Raw genomic sequence first — 19,376 nt, 5'->3', positions numbered from 1 at the left:
ATAGATGGCACCTGAAAATGTTACTGAACAACCCCTAGATAGCATTACAATTTGACATGAAATCAGAGGATTGCTTTAAAGGGACACTGTCACCTGAATTTGGAGGGAACAATCTACAGCCATAGGGGCGGGGTTTTTGTGTGTTTGATTCACCCTTTCCTTACCCGCTGGCTGCATGCTGGCTGCAATATTGGATTGAAGTTCATTCTCTGTCCTCCATAGTACACGCCTGCGCAAAGCAAGATTGCACCTTGCACAGGTGTGTACTACGGAGGACAGAGAATGAACCTCAATCCAATATTGCAGCCAGCATGTAAGGAAAGGGTGAATCAAACACCAGAAAACCCCGCCTCCATGGCTGAAGATTGTTCCTTCCAAATTCAGGTGACAGAGTCCCTTTAAGGAGCTGAAACTCCTAAACCCTTCATCCAATTTTAATGTGGATACCCTCAAATGAAAGCTGAAAGTCTGAACTTCAACTGCATCTGAATTGTTTTGTTTAAAATTCATTGTGGTAATATCTATAATCAAAATTAGAAAAATGTCTCTATCCAAATATATATATGCATATATACATATAGCTAGTACGGAACACATACTACTGGGCTACCCGGCCGTACGTGACTGCTCTCACTCATAACATCTCCAATCTCATACTGCTTGCAATTAAAGTAAAATGGCGACACAACCTTTTTGGTCAGCTTATCTTTCCGTACTAGTGGGCGGAGCGCCGCGCGGTCACGTGATGTAAACAGTGGGCTCCTATTAGATAGCGGTGCACGGATTATTTCGCTCCTATCACGTGTCCGCTTCCGGCTCCTGCTTTGTTCTCTGCAGGATCAACCAATGCCCGAGTAATAAGCCGCCATAGATCCTGCGCCGCCTTCCACTGCGGCAGCTCCCTCCTCCCGCCTTCGTCCCATCGATGACGTCATGGAAGCAGGTGTCGGAAGGAAACGTGGTGAGAGGACCAAGATGGCGACTCCCTATGTGACCGACGAGTCCGGTGAGTGTTGCACCGGGAGAGGGACGGTGTGAATGAGCCGGTTTCTGTTTCAGCTGCAGGACGAGTTTAAGCTGGTGGCGCTGCACGTGTGGTAAATGGCGCCTATGGGCTCCTGTCCATCCACCAGTGGGCGCTGCTGCAGAGAGCTCCAGCACCGTCCCCTCCTGCAGATATATGTGTGTGTTCTGTATATTATTACCCCCGTGCAGGGACTTGGTGCTGCATATGATATTATGGCGGGGTCTCCAGCAGCCCTTATTAGCAGCTATGGGGGTCAGTCCTGCAGCATGGATATAGTCCTGCTATGGGGGTCAGTCCTGCAGCATGGATATAGTCCAGCTATGGGGGTCAGTCCTGCAGCATGGATATAGTCCAGCTATGGAGGTCAGTCCTGCAGCATGGATATAGTCCTGCTATGGGGGTCAGTCCTGCAGCATGGATATAGTCCAGCTATGGGGGTCAGTCCTGCAGCATGGATATAGTCCTGCTATGGGGGTCAGTCCTGCAGCATGGATATAGTCCTGCTATGGGGGTCAGTCCTGCAGCATGGATATAGTCCTGCTATGGGGGTCAGTCCTGCAGCATGGATATAGTCCTGCTATGGGGGTCAGTCCTGCAGCATGGATATAGTCCTGCTATGGGGGTCAGTCCTGCAGCATGGATATAGTCCTGCTATGGGGGTCAGTCCTGCAGCATGGATATAGTCCTGCTATGGGGGTCAGTCCTGCAGCATGGATATAGTCCTGCTATGGAGGTCAGTCCTGCAGCATGGATATAGTCCTGCTATGGAGGTCAGTCCTGCAGCATGGATATAGTCCTGCTATGGAGGTCAGTCCTGCAGCATGGATATAGTCCAGCTATTGGGGTCAGTCCTGCAGCATGGATATAGTCCTGCTATGGGGGTCAGTCCTGCAGCATGGATATAGTCCTGCTATGGGGGTCAGTCCTGCAGCATGGATATAGTCCTGCTATGGGGGTCAGTCCTGCAGCATGGATATAGTCCTGCTATGGGGGTCAGTCCTGCAGCATGGATATAGTCCTGCTATGGAGGTCAGTCCTGCAGCATGGATATAGTCCTGCTATGGGGGTCAGTCCTGCAGCATGGATATAGTCCTGCTATGGGGGTCAGTCCTGCAGCATGGATATAGTCCAGCTATGGGGGTCAGTCCTGCAGCATGGATATAGTCCAGCTATTGGGGTCAGTCCTGCAGCATGGATATAGTCCTGCTATGGGGGTCAGTCCTGCAGCATGGATATAGTCCTGCTATGGGGGTCAGTCCTGCAGCATGGATATAGTCCAGCTATGGGGGTCAGTCCTGCAGCATGGATATAGTCCAGCTATGGGGGTCAGTCCTGCAGCATGGATATAGTCCAGCTATGGGGGTCAGTCCTGCAGCATGGATATAGTCCAGCTATGGGGGTCAGTCCTGCAGCATGGATATAGTCCAGCTATGGGGGTCAGTCCTGCAGCATGGATATAGTCCAGCTATTGGGGTCAGTCCTGCAGCATGGATATAGTCCTGCTATGGGGGTCAGTCCTGCAGCATGGATATAGTCCTGCTATGGGGGTCAGTCCTGCAGCATGGATATAGTCCTGCTATGGGGGTCAGTCCTGCAGCATGGATATAGTCCAGCTATTGGGGTCAGTCCTGCAGCATGGATATAGTCCTGCTATGGGGGTCAGTCCTGCAGCATGGATATAGTCCAGCTATTGGGGTCAGTCCTGCAGCATGGATATAGTCCTGCTATGGGGGTCAGTCCTGCAGCATGGATATAGTCCTGCTATGGGGGTCAGTCCTGCAGCATGGATATAGTCCTGCTATGGGGGTCAGTCCTGCAGCATGGATATAGTCCTGCTATGGGGGTCAGTCCTGCAGCATGGATATAGTCCTGCTATGGGGGTCAGTCCTGCAGCATGGATATAGTCCTGCTATGGGGGTCAGTCCTGCAGCATGGATATAGTCCTGCTATGGGGGTCAGTCCTGCAGCATGGATATAGTCCTGCTATGGGGGTCAGTCCTGCAGCATGGATATAGTCCTGCTATGGGGGTCAGTCCTATGGAGAACACAAGTGTCCCAGTTGTCCCAGATTTGATTGAAATCTATACTTTGTTTCATTCATCTAAAGGGGTTGTTTGCTCACAATCTGCTTCGCAGAGAACCGCATAAACCCAGTGCTGTCTATCTGCAGTAACCCTCTGTATGGCCGGGAAAGCTCCACTGTACACATGTAGGTAACGTGCAGAGACCGTGTGGACACATCGTTATCCAGCCATTTATAATTGATGGCCATCAGTATTCGATCAGCAGCAGTCAGAGACTCCCCTCCCCCATTCAGCACTTTCGTCAGCGCTTCCACCAGGTTGTAGACTGGTTTGCTCTGTAATATTTTGTTCTACAGCGCCATCAATTTTATATGGCTGCATTCTAGTCATCAGGTAGTATCTTCTAGTTGCTAACTACCTGCCAATTTTGCCCGTCACCATCCTCTGCCGGCCTAAAGCAGTGACAGACAGCTCCTTCTGCTGGCGATTATACAGTTTCCTTTTATTTCACATCCAGAAACCAGCTCTTTCTCTTCTAGTCTGCTTTGCGGAAGCGGTGTCACTGCCAATCCCATGCTGGTTGACAGTTGGCTCCCTGCAGTTGGGCAGCGGGAAGCTGGCTGTGAATCGTCATGACATCGGCTGTCGCACCCCACCGACTGAGCAGAGCGGAAGAGATGCAGATGCTCTGTTAATGTGAGGCCACCATAAGCCTCAGGAGCGCTCTGAGCCGGCAGAGATCTGCGCTGGACAGAAGAGGCCAGTATAACAGTATGAACTACCTGCTTGTAAGTCTTTGGTCCCATAAAAAATAAAATAGTTCCAGAAAACCTTGTTAACTTGTGTACAGAAAACAAGAACCTTTCTGCCAAGCCTTTTACACTTAGATGGTCAGCATGTGTGCAATAACCGTGTGCCCCCGCTGAGTGTCCAGTCAGGGACAAAGGAATGTTAAAAGTGGTTGATTGTAGCGCGTTTTTAAGTCAGCAGACTCCTTCTTAAAGAGGAACACAAAGGCTGTTGACTGTGAAACGCGTTATCAATCACCTGCTTCTACCATTTCTTGGTCCCTGGATCCTTGGCTGGAAATTCAGCAGCGCAGAGTAAAGGTACCGTCACATTAAGCGACGCTGCAGCGATGTAGACAACGATGCCGATCGCTGCAGCGTCGCTGTTTAGTCTTTGTGTGGTCGCTGGAGAGCTGTCACACAGACAGCTCTCCAGCGACCAACGATGTCGCAGTCCCCGGTAACCAGGGTAAACATCGGGTTACTAAGCGCAGGGCCGCGCTTAGTAACCCGATATTTACCCTGGTTACCATTGTAAATGTTAAAAAAAAAAAACACACTACATACTTACATTCTGGTGTCTGTCGCGTCCCCCAGCGTCAGCTTCCCTGCACTGTGTAAGCGCCGGCCGTAAAGCAGAGCGGTGACGTCACCGCTGTGCTCTGCTTTACGGCCGGCCGGCGCTGACACAGGATGCAGGAGGAGTGCAGGGAAGCAGACGCCGGGGACGTGACAGACACCAGAATGTAAGTGTGTAGTGTTTGTTTTTTTTTCTACATTTACAATGGTAACCAGGGTAAATATCGGGTTACTAAGCGCGGCCCTGCGCTTAGTAACCCAATGTTTACCCTGGTTACAAGTGAAGACATCGCTGGATCTGCGTCACCCCCGCCGATTCAGAGATGTCAGCGGTGATCCAGCGACAAAATAAAGTTCTGGCCTTCTAGCTCCGACCAGCGATGTCACAGCAGGATCCAGATCGCTGCTGCGTGTCAAACACAACGATATCGCTATCCAGGACGCTGCAACGTCACGGATCGCTATCGTTATCGTTCTAAAGTTGCTCAGTGTGAAGGTACCTTAAATCCTCCTTCCTGGCACATTCACCGTGGATCCTACAGCAGCGGACATCAGACACCCTACAATGGTAGTGCCACACAACCTCACCATGTGAGCATAGCTTATATTTACCCATCCTGCCTGGATAAGCCCCTATTCGTGCCTTACGTTCCCTTATAGCATCTTAAGTGCGAGAGTATGCTAGTCATTCTATATATAGCACACATGACACCTATGGTTGCAGCATATGTCTGATGACGGCGAACGATCGGGCATGTTGATATCCAACATGCCTTTTTTTTTTTTTTTTTCTTCTCCCCTCAGTCCGTTATTTTCTTTGGGGATGTCTCCTTACACATTAGGCTATTGGCTGCCATCTGCTTGATCTAACGTGTATGACCAGGTTTAATCGATTCCTCTTTTTCTTCTTTATTTTGTTTGTGGCCAGCGCCACGTTCCATTCAAACTAAAGTGCTGAGGATCCTGTAAATAAATGATGTGCTTCTCGTTGTTTGTAGGTACAGGTTCAATGAAATGAAATTCAATCCATGTAACACTACAATGCTACGGAGAAATCAATATACTTACAGGGAGTGTGTGCCGGAGACATCTCACTTACTAACGTACAGAAAACACTGGAAAAGAGACAACATAAAGTATATTTGTATTAAAGGTTTATTCTCTGTCCTTTTTTGTAAAATTACAAAGTGTGTGTAAATTAAACAACTCTACAATTTACTTATTTAAAAATCTTCATTTTCAAGAGTGAAGGATTTTTTTTTAGTTTTATATTTTACTGTTGGAGCTTAGGTTACTGGTTGCGTCGGCAGTCCTTACAAGCTTGTTCCAGTAGAGCTTGTAAGCGCTGATCTGCAGCTGGCCAGAACATTAGAGTGCAGTGTTAGCTCCTGATCTGGCCAGCAGCTTTGACACTGCAGCATTAGAGGAGCGCCATTTCAGGCCAGCGATTTTATTATTACACAATGATCACAACATTAAAATAAGGGAACAGACCACCACCGTTCCGGTTATTTGGCTCCATAGCACTGACTGCCGTCATTTCCGGTCATGTGACGCGCTCCATGGAGACGCGTCCCTGGTTCCCATGCATGGTAATTCAATTCTGCCGCTCACCTGTTCACTTGCACTATGCACTTTTTTGATTGGCTCCGGTCTATATAAAATGCAATGCGACGGGCTCCTTCTCAGTCTCCCTCGTTAAAGCTGAAGCGAAACGCGCGTCGGGGCCGTGCGGGCTTACCATCGGGGTATGTACAATTACGGCAACGCAATACCGCAGGATAATCATGTCTGATGCACTAATATGGCGTGCATCCCAGTAACTAGGCTATTTTGTATTTTATATCCCCTATCTTTATATTAATTATTCTATTTATTTATTTTTCTGGGGTCATTTATTATTCATGCACAGCACTCACTTTATCCTAAATATTTATTTGGTATATGTATTTTAAATAATGAAATTGGAGATGTGAGTATTGAGTGCATATTAGTCTTTTTTTTATATAGCTAATTAGTGTCTTTTTTTTTTTTTTTTGTGCGGAGTAAAATAGTGATATTGATTATTTCTTTATTGATTAAATCTATTGTCAACTTGATGTGTGTATTTATTGCCCATATGGTACCTTGCACTTTATTGCCATCTGGTGGTCTGTTCCGTTATTTTAATGTTGTGATCATTGTGTAATAATAAAATATATACAGTTTTGAAGATTTTCTTGTTTATGTATCATATTTGTAGGTGTTGAATACATACAAAGGAAACAAAACGTGTAATTGCCATAATTTTCTGGGAGAAATACTTAACTTTCTGGAACAATTTCAAGCTTGCCAACACTTTTGGCAATGTCTGTAAGTGATTAAACAATTGCTGTAAGACGGGTGTTGGCTGTATTAATCAGCAGGAACCTGCCTGTCCTGTATAGATTGGGCTCAATTCTTGAGCCTGCTCCTTACACCTCCTCCTAGCATTTAGTGCACATGTACTTCTGGAAGGGGTTAATAATAAATTTCTTTTTTAGCTGGAGATGATACTTTTTAACATGCGAGACTCGGCCATATTCCTCGCATGTGTGATCCCGGCCTCAGACATCAATCTGATGAGGAGAATTCACTGATAAAAAAATGCCTATACATTTTCTCTAGTCACCTTCCACGACAGCATAGGAGGATGTCTCCATTCCCTAAAGGGGGACAGGAAGCACGAGAGGTTAAAAGCCCCTCCTCCTTCCAAATCGCCAGTGTCTTTCCTGTCCCCCATGGGGCATGGAGAGGTTCTGGTATGCTGTGTGACCGGCGACTGCAGTATACCTGTATTTTTTTCTGCTGGGCAGTTGTGGTCGGGGCTCTGCCTTCCTCCTCGTTATACTGCTCCCGTCTCCCCCGGACTCGGGACCTTCCTGGCCCACCTGCGCCTCTGCGGAGGTGAAGCAGGCCAGTGATCCCCAGCGGTGGCCTCCCTGAGCTCACCGCTTCATCCTCCTCTCCTGTGCGGCGTTCTGGAAGTGACGTCATTGTTGCGCACGTCACTTCCGGTCCTGCGCTCTCTGCTGGAACGCACGCCGGAGTGCATTGACTTCCTGGTCCGGCCTCCTAGCACCCCCAGGACTACCGACACCACACAGAGCACGCCTTTCCACGTGGAGGCCTGCTCCAGGACCCGGGGAGGAGGAGGGGAACCTGATTCACCTGCGCTGGGGGCTGGATTTATTTCTATATAAACCAGCCTGAAGACACCTCCAGGTAAGACTGATCCCTGTCATAATGGATGGTGCTTCCTGCCCTGCATCTGCAGAGCCCAGCGCTGTCCCTGCTCCAGTAAGTCTGTTGCGGGGTGGGTCCGAGGCTAGGATTAGTGGGGCCCTTCTGATCCTTGCACCACTCTCCCTCTCTTTGCAGGGAGACAAGTCTGCCCAGAAAATCCCGGCCAAAAAGACGCCTAAATGTGCAATCTGCAATGTAAAGCTTCCCTCTCTATGGGAGAAGAAGCTGTGTCAGGGGTGCACGGATAAAGTTGTCAGAGCCGAACAGCCTTCCCTCCTTGACGAAATCCGGGCCCTAGTCAAGCATGAAGTATGAACTTCTCTAGCTGCCTTCAATCCTCTTCCTCCTCCACAGCATCAAGGTCCTTCTAAAAAAAAAAAAATACAATTTGAGGATTCTGCCTCCGAGTCCGATCACTCGTTTTCATCCTCTTCTGAAAAATGGGGTGAATCTTCGTCTCCTAAATTTACGGAAGCAAGAAAATATTTTTTTCTCCTCTGATTTATACTGAAGAGTTGATTATGGCTGTACGTAACACGATGGGGTTACATGAGGAATCTGTCCCACAATCTATACAGGATGAAAGGTTTGGAGGATTGAAGTCAGAGAGACAAATAGTTTTATGTACCGGAAACCCTATCTTGGATTTAATATCTCAGGAGTGGGAGCTCCCGGAGAAATGCATATCCACCCCCTCTGAAATGAAACACGGGTTTCCCTTAGAGGCAGGTTCCCCTTCAAGGGACATACCTAAAGTGGACATTCAGGTGGCGAGGGTAGCAAAGAAAACCTTTCTCCCTTTGAGGCCTCCTCACAATTGAGAGATCCGCTAGACAAAGATGGAAAGCTTGTTAACCCCTTCCTGACATTTGACGCAGCGTATGCGTCATGAAAACCTGTGCCAATCTGACCTGTGACGCAGCATATGCGTCAAGGTCGGATCGTGCAGGCCGGGTGAAAGGGTTAACTAATTTCACCCGGCCTGTAGGGACAGGGGGAGTTGTACTTGAGCCCAGGGGGGGTGGCTTCCCTAATGAAAATTGGTGAAATATTACAATCCAGCCATGGCCGAAGCTGCAATAGCATCAGCCATGGCTGGAGATCGTGATCTGACCACCGCCACCGATCTGCTTCCCTCCGTCCTCTGTCCTGTCATTTGCTGTCCTCCGCTCCCTCCTGTCGGCTCCCCCCACAGTCCGATCTCTCCCCCCCCCCCCCCCCCAAAGCTGTCCGATCCCCTCATACTTACCGACCTCCTGTGTCCCTCCCGGTGCCCGTCCGTCTGTTCCATGGGCGCCGCCATCTTCCAAAATGGCGGGCGCATACGCAGTGTGCCTGCCGAATCGGCCAGCAGATTCGTTACAGGTACATTTTGATCGCTGTGATAGGTTCTATCACAGCGATCAAAATAAAAAAATAAATAAACCCCCCCCCCCCCCCCCCCCTTTATCACCCCCATAGGTAGGGACAATAATAAAATAAAGAAAATATTATTATTATTTTTTCTTTGCCCCACTAGGGTTAGGGTTACGGCTAGAATTAGGGTTAGAATTAGGCTATATGCTCACCGCTCTTGTGATCATTCTGACCCCACAGGGTGGGATTTTGCGTGGAGCCCCAGATCGAGGGAGATTATCAGTGGTCTTGTATGTCTTCCATTTTCTAATTATTGCTCCCACTGTTGATTTCTTCACTCCAAGCTGGTTGGCTATTGCAGATTCAGTCTTCCCAGCCTGGTGCAGGGCTACAATTTTGTTTCTGGTGTCCTTTGACAGCTCTTTGGTCTTCACCATAGTGGAGTTTGGAGTCAGACTGTTTTGAGGGTGTGCACAGGTGTCTTTTTATACTGATAACAAGTTTAAACAGGTGCCATTACTACAGGTAATGAGTGGAGGAAAGAGGAGACTCTTAAAGAAGAAGTTACAGGTCTGTGAGAGCCAGAAATCTTGATTGTTTGTTTCTGACCAAATACTTATTTTCCACCATAATATGCAAAAAAAAAGATAAAAAAACAGACAATGTGATTTTCTGGATTTTTTTTTTCTCAGTTTGTCTCCCATAGTTGAGGTCTACCTATGATGTAAATTACAGACGCCTCTCATCTTTTTAAATGGTGGAACTTGCACTATTGCTGACTGACTAAATACTTTTTTGCCCCACTGTATGTAGTGTTTGTTTTTGTTTTTTTTACATTTACAATGGTAACCAGGGTAAACATCGGGTTACTAAGCGCGGCCCTGCGCTTAGTAACCCGATGTTTACCCTGGTTACCAGTGAAGACATCGCTGAATCGGCGTCACACACGCCGATTCAGCGATGTCTGCGGGAGATCCAGCGACGAAATAAAGTTCTGGCCTTTCTGCTCCGACCAACGATGTCACAGCAGGATCCAGGTCGCTGCTGCGTGTCAAACACAACGATATCGCTATCCAGGACGCTGCAACGTCACGAATCGCTAGCGATATCATTAAGTTGTTCAGTGTGAAGGTACCTTTAGGGTTAGGGTTGTGATTAGGGTTATGGCTAGAGCTGGGATTAGGGTTAGGGGTGTGTTGGGGTTAATGTTGGAGTTAGAATTGAGGAGTTTCCACTGTTTAGGCACATCAGGGGTCTCCAAACGCAACATGGCGCCACCATTGATTCCAGTCATCTTGCATTCAAAAAGTCAAATGGTGCTCCCTCCCTTTCGAGCCCCGACGTGCGCCCAAACAGTGGTTTACCCCCACATATGGGGTACCAGCATGCTCAGGACAAACTGGGCAACAATTACTGGGGTCCAATTTCTCCTGTTACCCTTGTGAAAATAAAAAATTGCTTGCTAAAACATCATTTTTGAGGAAAGAAAATGATTTTTTATTTTCACGGCTCTGCGTTATAAACTTCTGTGAAGCACTTGAGAGTTTAAAGTGCTCACCACATATCTAGATAAGTTCCATGGGAGGTCTAGTTTCCAAAATGGGGTCACATGTGGGGGAGCTCCAATGTTTAGGGACACAGGGGCTCTCCAAACGCGACATGGTGTCCGCTAACGATTGGAGCTACCTAATTTTTCATTCAATAAGTCAAATGGCGCTCCTTCCCTTCCAAGCCTTGCCGTGTGCCAAAACAGTGGTTTACCCCCACATATGAGGTATCAGAGTACCCAGGAGAAATTGCGCAACACATTTTATGATCCATTTTATCCTGTTGCCCATGTGAAAATGAAAAAATTGAGGCTAAAATAAATTTTTTGTGAAAAGTACTTTTTCATTTTTACGGATCAATATGTGAAGCACCTGGGGGTTCAAAGTGCTCACTATGCATCTAGATAAGCTCCTTGGGGGGTCTAGTTTCCAAAATGGGGTCACTTGTGGGGGAGCTCCAATGTTTAGGCACACAGGGGCTCTCCAAACGCAACATGGTGTCCGCTAAAGATTGGAGCCAATTTTTCATTGAAAAAGTCAAATGGCGCTCCTTCCCTTCTGAGCCCTGTCGTGCGCCCAAACAGTGGTTCCCCCCACATATGGGGTATCGGCGTACTCAGGACAAATTGTACAATAACTTTTAGTGTACAGTTTCTCTTTTTACCCTTGGGAAAATAAAAAAAATTGTTGCTAAAAGATCATTTTTGTGACTAAAAAGTTAAATGTTCATTTTTTCCTTCCATGTTGCTTCTGCTGCTGTGAAGCACCTGAAGGGTTAATAAACTTCTTGAATGTGGTTTTGAGTACCTTGAGGGGTGCAGTTTTTAGAATGGTGTCATTTTTGGGTATTTTCAGCCATATAGACCCCTCAAACTGACTTCAAATGTGAGGTGTTCCCTAAAAAAAATGGTTTTGTAAATTTCGTTGTAAAAATGAGAAATCGCTGGTCAAATTTTAACCCTTATAACTTCCTAGCAAAAAAAAAATTTGTTTCCAAAATTGTGCTGATGTAAAGTAGACGTGTGGGAAATGTTATTTATTAACTATTGTGTCACATAACTCTCTCGTTTAACAGAATAAAAATTCAAAATTTGAAAATTGTGAAATTTTCAAAATTTTAGCCAAATTTCCATTTTTTTTCACAAACGCAAAAATTATCGACCTAAATTTACCACTAACATGAAGCCCAATATGGTCACGAAAAAACACTCAGAACCACTATGATCCGTTGAAGCGTTCCTGAGTTATTACCTCATAAAGGGACACTGGTCAGAATTGCAAAAAAAGGCCAGGTCATTATGGTCAAAATAGGCTGGGTCATGAAGGAGTTAAAAAAGTCATGGGTAAAATCCACCTCGGGGTTAAAATCTAATATTGCTGCCTCCTGTGTTGCCAGAGCCCTGTCTTGTTGGATGAACGAGCTGGAAAAGCACATTGCTCAGGGTACCTCCAGAGGGGAACTATTGGACTCTCTTCCCATGCTCCAAAAAGCCTCAGCTTTCTTTGCGGACGCCTCTATGGAGTCTATCGGAATTGCGTCAAGATCCTTAGTTCAATCTAATTCCGCCTGCAGGGCCCTCTGGCCTAAAATGTGGAGTGGTGACATTACCTCCAAAATTAAACTGTGCTCAATTCCCTTTAAGGGTATGTGCACACGATAAAAACGCGATAAAACCGCATTAGAAGCTGCAGACATATGCATCCTATCCTTTAGAATGCATTCTGCAACTTTTGTGCACGTGTTTTGTTTTTTTTTTCGTGAAAAAAAACGCATCGCCGTAAAAAAGCAGCATGTTCATTAGTTTTGCGGGTTTTTCCCGCTATTCTATGCATTTGGAAAAAACACAAGAAAAAACGCGCAAAAAAACGCAAGCGTATTTCTGGCAGAAGGCTATGTGCACACGTCAGGATTTCTGGCAGAAATTTTCCTGACAAAAACCTGACATTTCTGCCAGAAATCCGCATGCATTTTTTTTTGCGAGTTTTTGATGCGTTTAATCGAAAGTCATTTGCAGAGTGCAGCGGTCGGTTAGGCCGATAGACAGAAATGAGGGCCGCACTGTGGGTGCCGCACTGTGGAGAGCTTTGTGGGTGATAACAAGTACTTTGAATTGTATCCTGTAATGACTGGGCAGCCAGTGTAATGACTGGCGAAGAGCGGACGAGTCCGAGTAACGATTAGCCATATGGACGACCCTGGCTGCTGCATTAAGGATAGACTGGAGAGGGGAAAGTCGAGTGAGAGGGAGGCCAATTAGTAGAGCATTACAGTTGTCCAGGCGGGAGTGGATCAGGGCGACAGTGAGGGTTTTTGTTGTTTCCATGGTGAGAAAGGAGCGGATTCTAGAGATGTTCTTTAGGTGTAAGCAGCACTAGCGGGCAAGAGACTGTATATGGGAGGTGAAGGAGAGATCTGAGTCAACCATAACACCCAGACAGCGTGCCTGCTGGCGGGGTGTTATTATGGTGCCACCCACGGAGAGGGAAATGTCAGATTTAGGGAGGTTAGTAGATGGCAGGAGCAGAAGAAGTTCAGTTTTGGAGAGGTTGAGTTTCAGAAAGAGAGCAGACATGATGTTGGAGACTGCAGACAGTCAGTGGCGTTCTGTAGTACAACGGGGGTAAGGTCAGGGGAGGATGTGTATAGTTGTGTGACATCGGCATAAAGATGTTACTGAAAGCCAAATATGCTGATGGTCTGTCCAATTGGGGCCGTGTAGAGAGAAGAGAAGGGGGCCAAGAACTGAGCCCTGAGGTACCCCGACAGTGAGAGGAAGAGGAGATGAAGTGGAGCCAGAGAACAGAACACTGAAGGAGCGGTCAGAAAGATAGGAGGAGATAGGAGTGTCCTTAATGCCAAGTGACTGGAGCCTAGAGAGTAGGAAAGGTTGGCAGAAAAGTTGAGAAGAATGAGCAGAGAGTGGTCACCGTTACGTTTTGCTGTCAGAAGGTCGTTGGTCACTTTGAGTGCAGTTTCTGTCGAATGTAGGGGGCAGAAACCAGACTGTGAAGGGTCTAGGAGGGAGTGAGTGGAGAGGTAACGGGTAAGACGGGAGTATATCAGTCGCTCCAAGAGTTTAGAGATGAAGGGGAGATTGGAGACTGGTCTGTAGTTGTTTGTGCAGGATGGGTCGAGGGTGGGTTTCTTTTGTAATGGAGTAATAAGTGTTTGAAGGAGGAGGGGAAAATGCCAGAGGAGAGGGAGAGATTAAAGATTGTAGTTAGGTGAGTTGTGACGACTGGAGAGAGAGACTAGAGGAGATGTGAGGGAATGGGGTCGGTGGTGCATGTAGTCGGAAGAGGAGAGGAGCCTGGAGATAGACGGTCCGGTTCATCTGCCGGTAGATGCCGACCTTCTCCTGCAGGGACCCTTCCAGCACCAGAATCCCCAAAGATTGAACTTAGCGGCCTGGTTACTGAGGCCCAGGTCCTAAGTGCTATAGAGGGCTGTCGCATGCTGTAATCTCTACTTTGCAAAAATCCAGGAAGCCTGTCACTAATGCAATTTATGCTAAAGTGTGGAAGACTTTCTCTGCTTTCTGTCTACCTAATAAACCAGATCCACTTCATCCGAACATATCTCAAATATTGGACTTCCTTCAGCGTGGGTTAGAGTTGGGCCTTAGGCCCAGCACTCTAAAGGTTCAAGTTTCCGCTATCAGTGCTGTTTGTGACCAGGATCTGGCCAATCACCGTTGGATCAGAAGATTCATGGTATCGGCTCTAAGATCGCAGCCTAGGAAACAACCCGTGATACCCTCATGGGACTTGAATCTAGTCCTCAGGGGGCTCACACAAGCACCATTTGAGCCTTTAACTTCCTGTTCTCCTCAACACCTGTCATACAAGGCTGCCATCCTGGTAGCAATTACCACAGCAAGACGTGTGGGGGAGCTTCAAGCCTTATCGGTTAGAGAACCCTACTTGATAATAACAGATGACTATAATTCTCCGGCTTGATCCATCTTTTCTGCCGAAGGTGGTGTCTGATTTTCATCGTTCTCAGAACATTATTCTTCCTTCCTTCTGCCATAACCCGGCAAACCCAAAAAAAGAGTTCCATTATCTCGATGTTAGACGGACTATTCTATACTAACTCTTTCAGAGTTGATCAAAACCTGTTTGTCCATCTGTCGGGTCAGAATAAAGGAAGGAAAGTGTCAAAAAGTACTATTTCTAGTTGGATCAAAAGAGCCATACATGAAGCCTATCTGGCCCAGTACTTGACTCCTCCAATCAAGGTCATGGCCCATTCTACAAGGTCTACTTCAGTGTCATGGGCAGAAAGAGCAGGCGCTTCCATCAAGCAGATCTGCAGGGCTGCAACTTGGTCTTCACCACATACCTTTACCAAACACTACAGATTGGACTTATTGTCCAATAGAGATCTAGTCTTTGACCAGGAAGTTCTCCAGGCTATTGCCCCCCACCCAGTGCAGAATTGGTTGGTACTCCTCCTATGCTGTCGTGGAAGGTGACTAGAGAAAATAGAATTAGACTTACCGGTAATTCGGTTTCTAGGAACCTTCCACGACCGCACTAATTCCCTCCCTTTCCTTGGATTAATCCTGGGTTCATTAAGGTAACTAGTGCTATGGTATCTGTTGTAAGTCACTGGCGATTTGGAGGGAGGAGGGGCTTTTAACCTCTCGTGCTTTCTGTCCCCTGTCCCCCATTAGGGAATGGAGACATCCTCCTTTGCTGTCGTGGAAGGTCCCTAGAAACCGAATTACCGGTAAGTCTAATTCTATTTTTTTTTTTTAACATGAAAAACTGATACATTTTTTCCGTTAATTTCATCACGGGAGAGGGAAAAAGTTATTCACCTCCTATCAGTCAGTCAAGAATGGACAGCAGACAGATGCTGTACCAAGTGCTGTCCAATTTAGTTTTTTTAGTTTTTTTTTCGCGTACCCATAGGCTTTCATTGCAGAGTTTGATCCGACACTTGGATCAATATTGGACGTATTTGCACGATTTTGCACTCACCATTCTATCCCCCAAAAAATCACTGACAGCGAACAGGTATGAGTGCTTTTGTGAAAAACTGTGTGACTGAGCCCTAAAATCACATGTAATCCACATGGGACATTATCAATAATGTTTTATGAAAGCTAAATAACAGGAAGTATCTCATCAGCTGTATGTGAAACATGACCTACTAAAAATACAAACTGCAGCTGAAAAAAAGTAACTTAAGGGGTTGTCTACTACTTGGACAGCCCCTACTTGATCTAAATGTTTTGCCCGGATAAAAATAAATAAGCTTATACTCTCCTCCTGTGCTGGCAGCATTCCAGTGATGTTGGCACTCACGGTCCCGGGGCTCTCATGTGGTGGTTGTGACATGTAACCCTGATGATGCTTTATTAGAGCTGGCATCACGGTCCCCACCTTCGGACAAATCGAGCGTGAAGAGGAAGTTCTGGCTGCAGCTGATCTCATTTCCTCTTCATGTTCGATTCAACAGGAGGCAAGGATAGTTACACCAGTGCTGATTGGGCGTCAGAGTCTCGTGTCACAACAGCACGGGAGCCCCGGGAGAGCAAGTACTGACACCGTAGGAATGACGCCGGCAGGGGAGGGTAGTGTAGGCTTTATTATGTTAACTGGGGCCAGGCGTGGGGTATGAGAAGTTGTCCAAGTAGTGGACAACTCTTTTAATTTAACTGATTGGAGTAGAAATGCTGTGAAAAATCTGCAACATCAAAAATGCACTGAATACTCATCGTGAGAACATAGCCTAAGAGTCCCTACGTTTTCTCTGTGCGTAAAGTGGGTCAGACATTGGGGAGATCTATGGTGCACTTCTTATTACTGAATTTATCACAGAAGAAGCTCCTGATGGACCTGGTATTGTTCTCAGACCCTTTAAAATTTAAAAAGATGCAAGGGCTTCAGAAATTAGGCATTTCCATCTGCCACTATCTTTGCAATATATTTACTCTAAAAAAAATGGAATTAAAGGGAACCTGTCACCCCCAAAAATCGAAGGTGAGCTAAGCCCACTAGCATCAGGGGCTTATCTACAGCATTCTTGTAGTGCTGTAGATAAGCCCCCGATGTATCCTGAAAGATGAGAAAAAAAGTTAGATTATACTCACCCAGGGGCTGTCCCAGTACGATGGGCGTCGCGGTCCAGTCCGGGGCCTCCCATCTTCTTATGATGACGTCCTCTTCTTGTTGTCACGCTGCGGCTCTGGCGCAGGTGTACTGTCTGTCCTGTTGAGGGCAGAGCAAAGTACTGCAGGTGCCGGGCCTCTCTGACCTTTCCTGGCGCCTGCGTACTGCAGTACTTTGCCCTGCCCTCAACAGGGCCCTCAACAAACTGCGCGTGAATACAAGAAGAGGATGTCATCGTAAGAAGATGGGAGGCCCCGGACCGGACCACGACACCCATTGGACCGGACCGCAGCGGGACCTCCCCTGGGCGAGTATAATCTAACCTCTTTCTCTTATCTTTCAGGATACATCGGGGCTTATCTACAGCATTACGGAATGCTGTAGATCAGGGGTCCCCAACTCCAGTCCTCAAGGCCCACCAACATGTCATGTTTTCAGGATTTCCTTAGTCTTGCCCAGGTAATAATTGCATCACCTGTGCAATGCAAAGGAAATCCTGAAAACATAACCTGTTGGTGGGCCTTGAGGACTGGAGTTGGGGACCCCTGCTGTAGATAAGCCCCTGATACTGGTGGGCTTAGCTCACCTTCCATTTTTGGGGGTGACAGGTTCCCTTTATGTAATAAATGCATCTCAGTGTTTAACTGATCAGAGAAAGGATAATGGCTTACTAATGATAAAAGTGGAGCCATAAAGCGCCAGCGATGGGGAATAACGACAGGCAGCTGAGCAACGTCACTGCTTTCTGTTCATGTGATAAAATCTTTTCTGCGTCACTAGCACTGTGATATGTAAGGCCACGTGCACATAATGAGTATTTGGGGAGTTTTTTTACCTCAGTATTTGAGCCAAATACTTACTTTTTTTTTTTTCCTACTTTCGCATTTACAGAGTCATAATATTGTTGTTTTCCCTTTTGACGTTGAGCCCTGGGTACCTGAGCCTTCACCACCACAGTGGAGACATACAATTACATCCATTTGTGCTAAAGGGTTAAATGTTCCTGCTTTCTTTTTTTTTTTTTTGCATTTTCAGCTAAAGAATTTTTTTTGGCCTCATTTGTGGAATTTGCAAGACATTGCACAATCCCTTAACCCCTTTCTGTCATTAGACGTACTATTCCATCCATGTGGGGTGGGCCCTACTTCCCAAGGACGGAATAGTACGTCATGCCCTTTAATGCGACACTGCGACTTAAGTCACAGTGATTGCATTTAAATTCCGACGCCATCTTACCTGGAGGAAGATGGTGTCGGCATCCTAGGGCCGTGAGCTCCGATCATAGGCTGGTGCCTAGCAACACTGGCGTCACCAGGGCCTTCTCTGATTGGTGGGATCGATGTGATCACAGGACTGGTCTCCTGTAGACGCAGTTGAAATTATGCAGTTTTGGGGCATGATGCTTCATATGGGGCTCCTGAAGAAGCCAGAAATTCGGCAATATTGGAGTGTTGATATTTTATACAACACTCCAGTGTTCCGAATGGTGATGGTCCGAAAGCGTTTTGAGGCCATCCATAAGTTCCTGCATTATTCCGATAATGCACAGTGTCCCGCACGAGATGACCCCAACTTTGACCGTCTGTTCAAAGTTCGGCTGGTCATCGAACACTTCAACAAAAAGTTTGGTGAAGTGTACGTGCCCAAAAGGGACATCTGCGTGGATGAGTCCTTGGTTCATTTTAAGGGGCGGCTCAGATTCCGTCAATACCTGCCCAGCAAGAGGGCCAGGTACGGAATCAAACTCTACAAGATGTGTGAGAGTACCTCAGGGTACACCTACAGCTTTAGAGTGTACAAGGGGAAGGACAGCAGGATTGAACCGCCTGAGTGTCCCCCTGTCCTGGGAGTGAGTGGGAAAATAGTGTGGGATTTGGTGCACCCACTGCTGGATAAAGGTTATCACCTCTACACCGATAACTTTTATTCCAGCATCCCACTCTACAAATCCCTCTCTGTGTGAGGTACCGCAGCCTGCGGTACTGTCCGCAAAAATCAGAGAGGCCTCCCAAAGACGCTACTTGGGCAGATGCTCAGCAAAGGTGAGAGCAGAGCCCAATGTAGCGACCACCTGCTGCTGGTCAAGGACAAGAGGGATGTCCTTCTCTTGACCACCATACACGGTGATGGCAATGCCCTCAGCACTGTACGGGGTACCTCTACACAGGTCAGCAAACCTGACTGTACTGGGGTACAACAAAAACATGGGGGGCGTTGATCTCTCTGATCAACTTCTCCAACCGTACAGTGCTTTGAGAAAGGCCAAGGTGTGGTACAAAAAGCTGTCCGTGTACATCGTACAAATGGCAATGCTCAACGCTTTCCTGCTGTCACGATGTGCACGCCACACCGATACGTCGTACCTTCAGTTCCAGGAGGTAGTGTTTAAGGCCCTGTTATTTGGCACGAGGGAAGGAGCGGGCCCCAGTACTTCTGGAACTGAAGGTGGTCGTATCGTACCAGGTCATCATTTCCCGGGGAAGGTCCCGCAAACTGGAAAAAGAGGTAAGTCGCAAAAAAGGTGCAGAGTGTGCTACAATAGAGGAGTACGCAAGGACACCATTTATCAATGCGACACCTGCCCCGAAAAACCTGGCCTGTGTATGAAGGATTGCTTCAAATTGTACCACACCTCCATGCACTACTATTTACTTTACAGGAAACAGTA

At 47.0% G+C, this 19,376-nt stretch overlaps 1 protein-coding gene across 1 annotated transcript in view; it reads left to right on the top strand.

The window, feature by feature from the left end:
• Positions 1-750: 750 nt before the first annotated feature.
• PYM1 (PYM homolog 1, exon junction complex associated factor) overlaps positions 751-19,376 on the top strand; it is a 31,033-nt gene continuing 12,407 nt past the window's right edge. Inside the window, exon 1 of the mRNA XM_069758443.1 lies at positions 751-1,006. Within this exon, the coding sequence (XP_069614544.1) occupies positions 934-1,006 (73 nt within the window). The 5' untranslated portion in view covers positions 751-933. The remainder of the gene's footprint in view (positions 1,007-19,376) is intronic.

The sequence above is a fragment of the Ranitomeya imitator genome, chromosome 3, assembly GCF_032444005.1.
Source record: "Ranitomeya imitator isolate aRanImi1 chromosome 3, aRanImi1.pri, whole genome shotgun sequence".
In the NCBI taxonomy this organism is placed as follows: domain Eukaryota; kingdom Metazoa; phylum Chordata; class Amphibia; order Anura; family Dendrobatidae; genus Ranitomeya; species Ranitomeya imitator.
The sequence above is the reverse complement of the archived record's forward strand: the minus strand, read 5'-3'. Positions and strand labels throughout refer to the sequence as shown.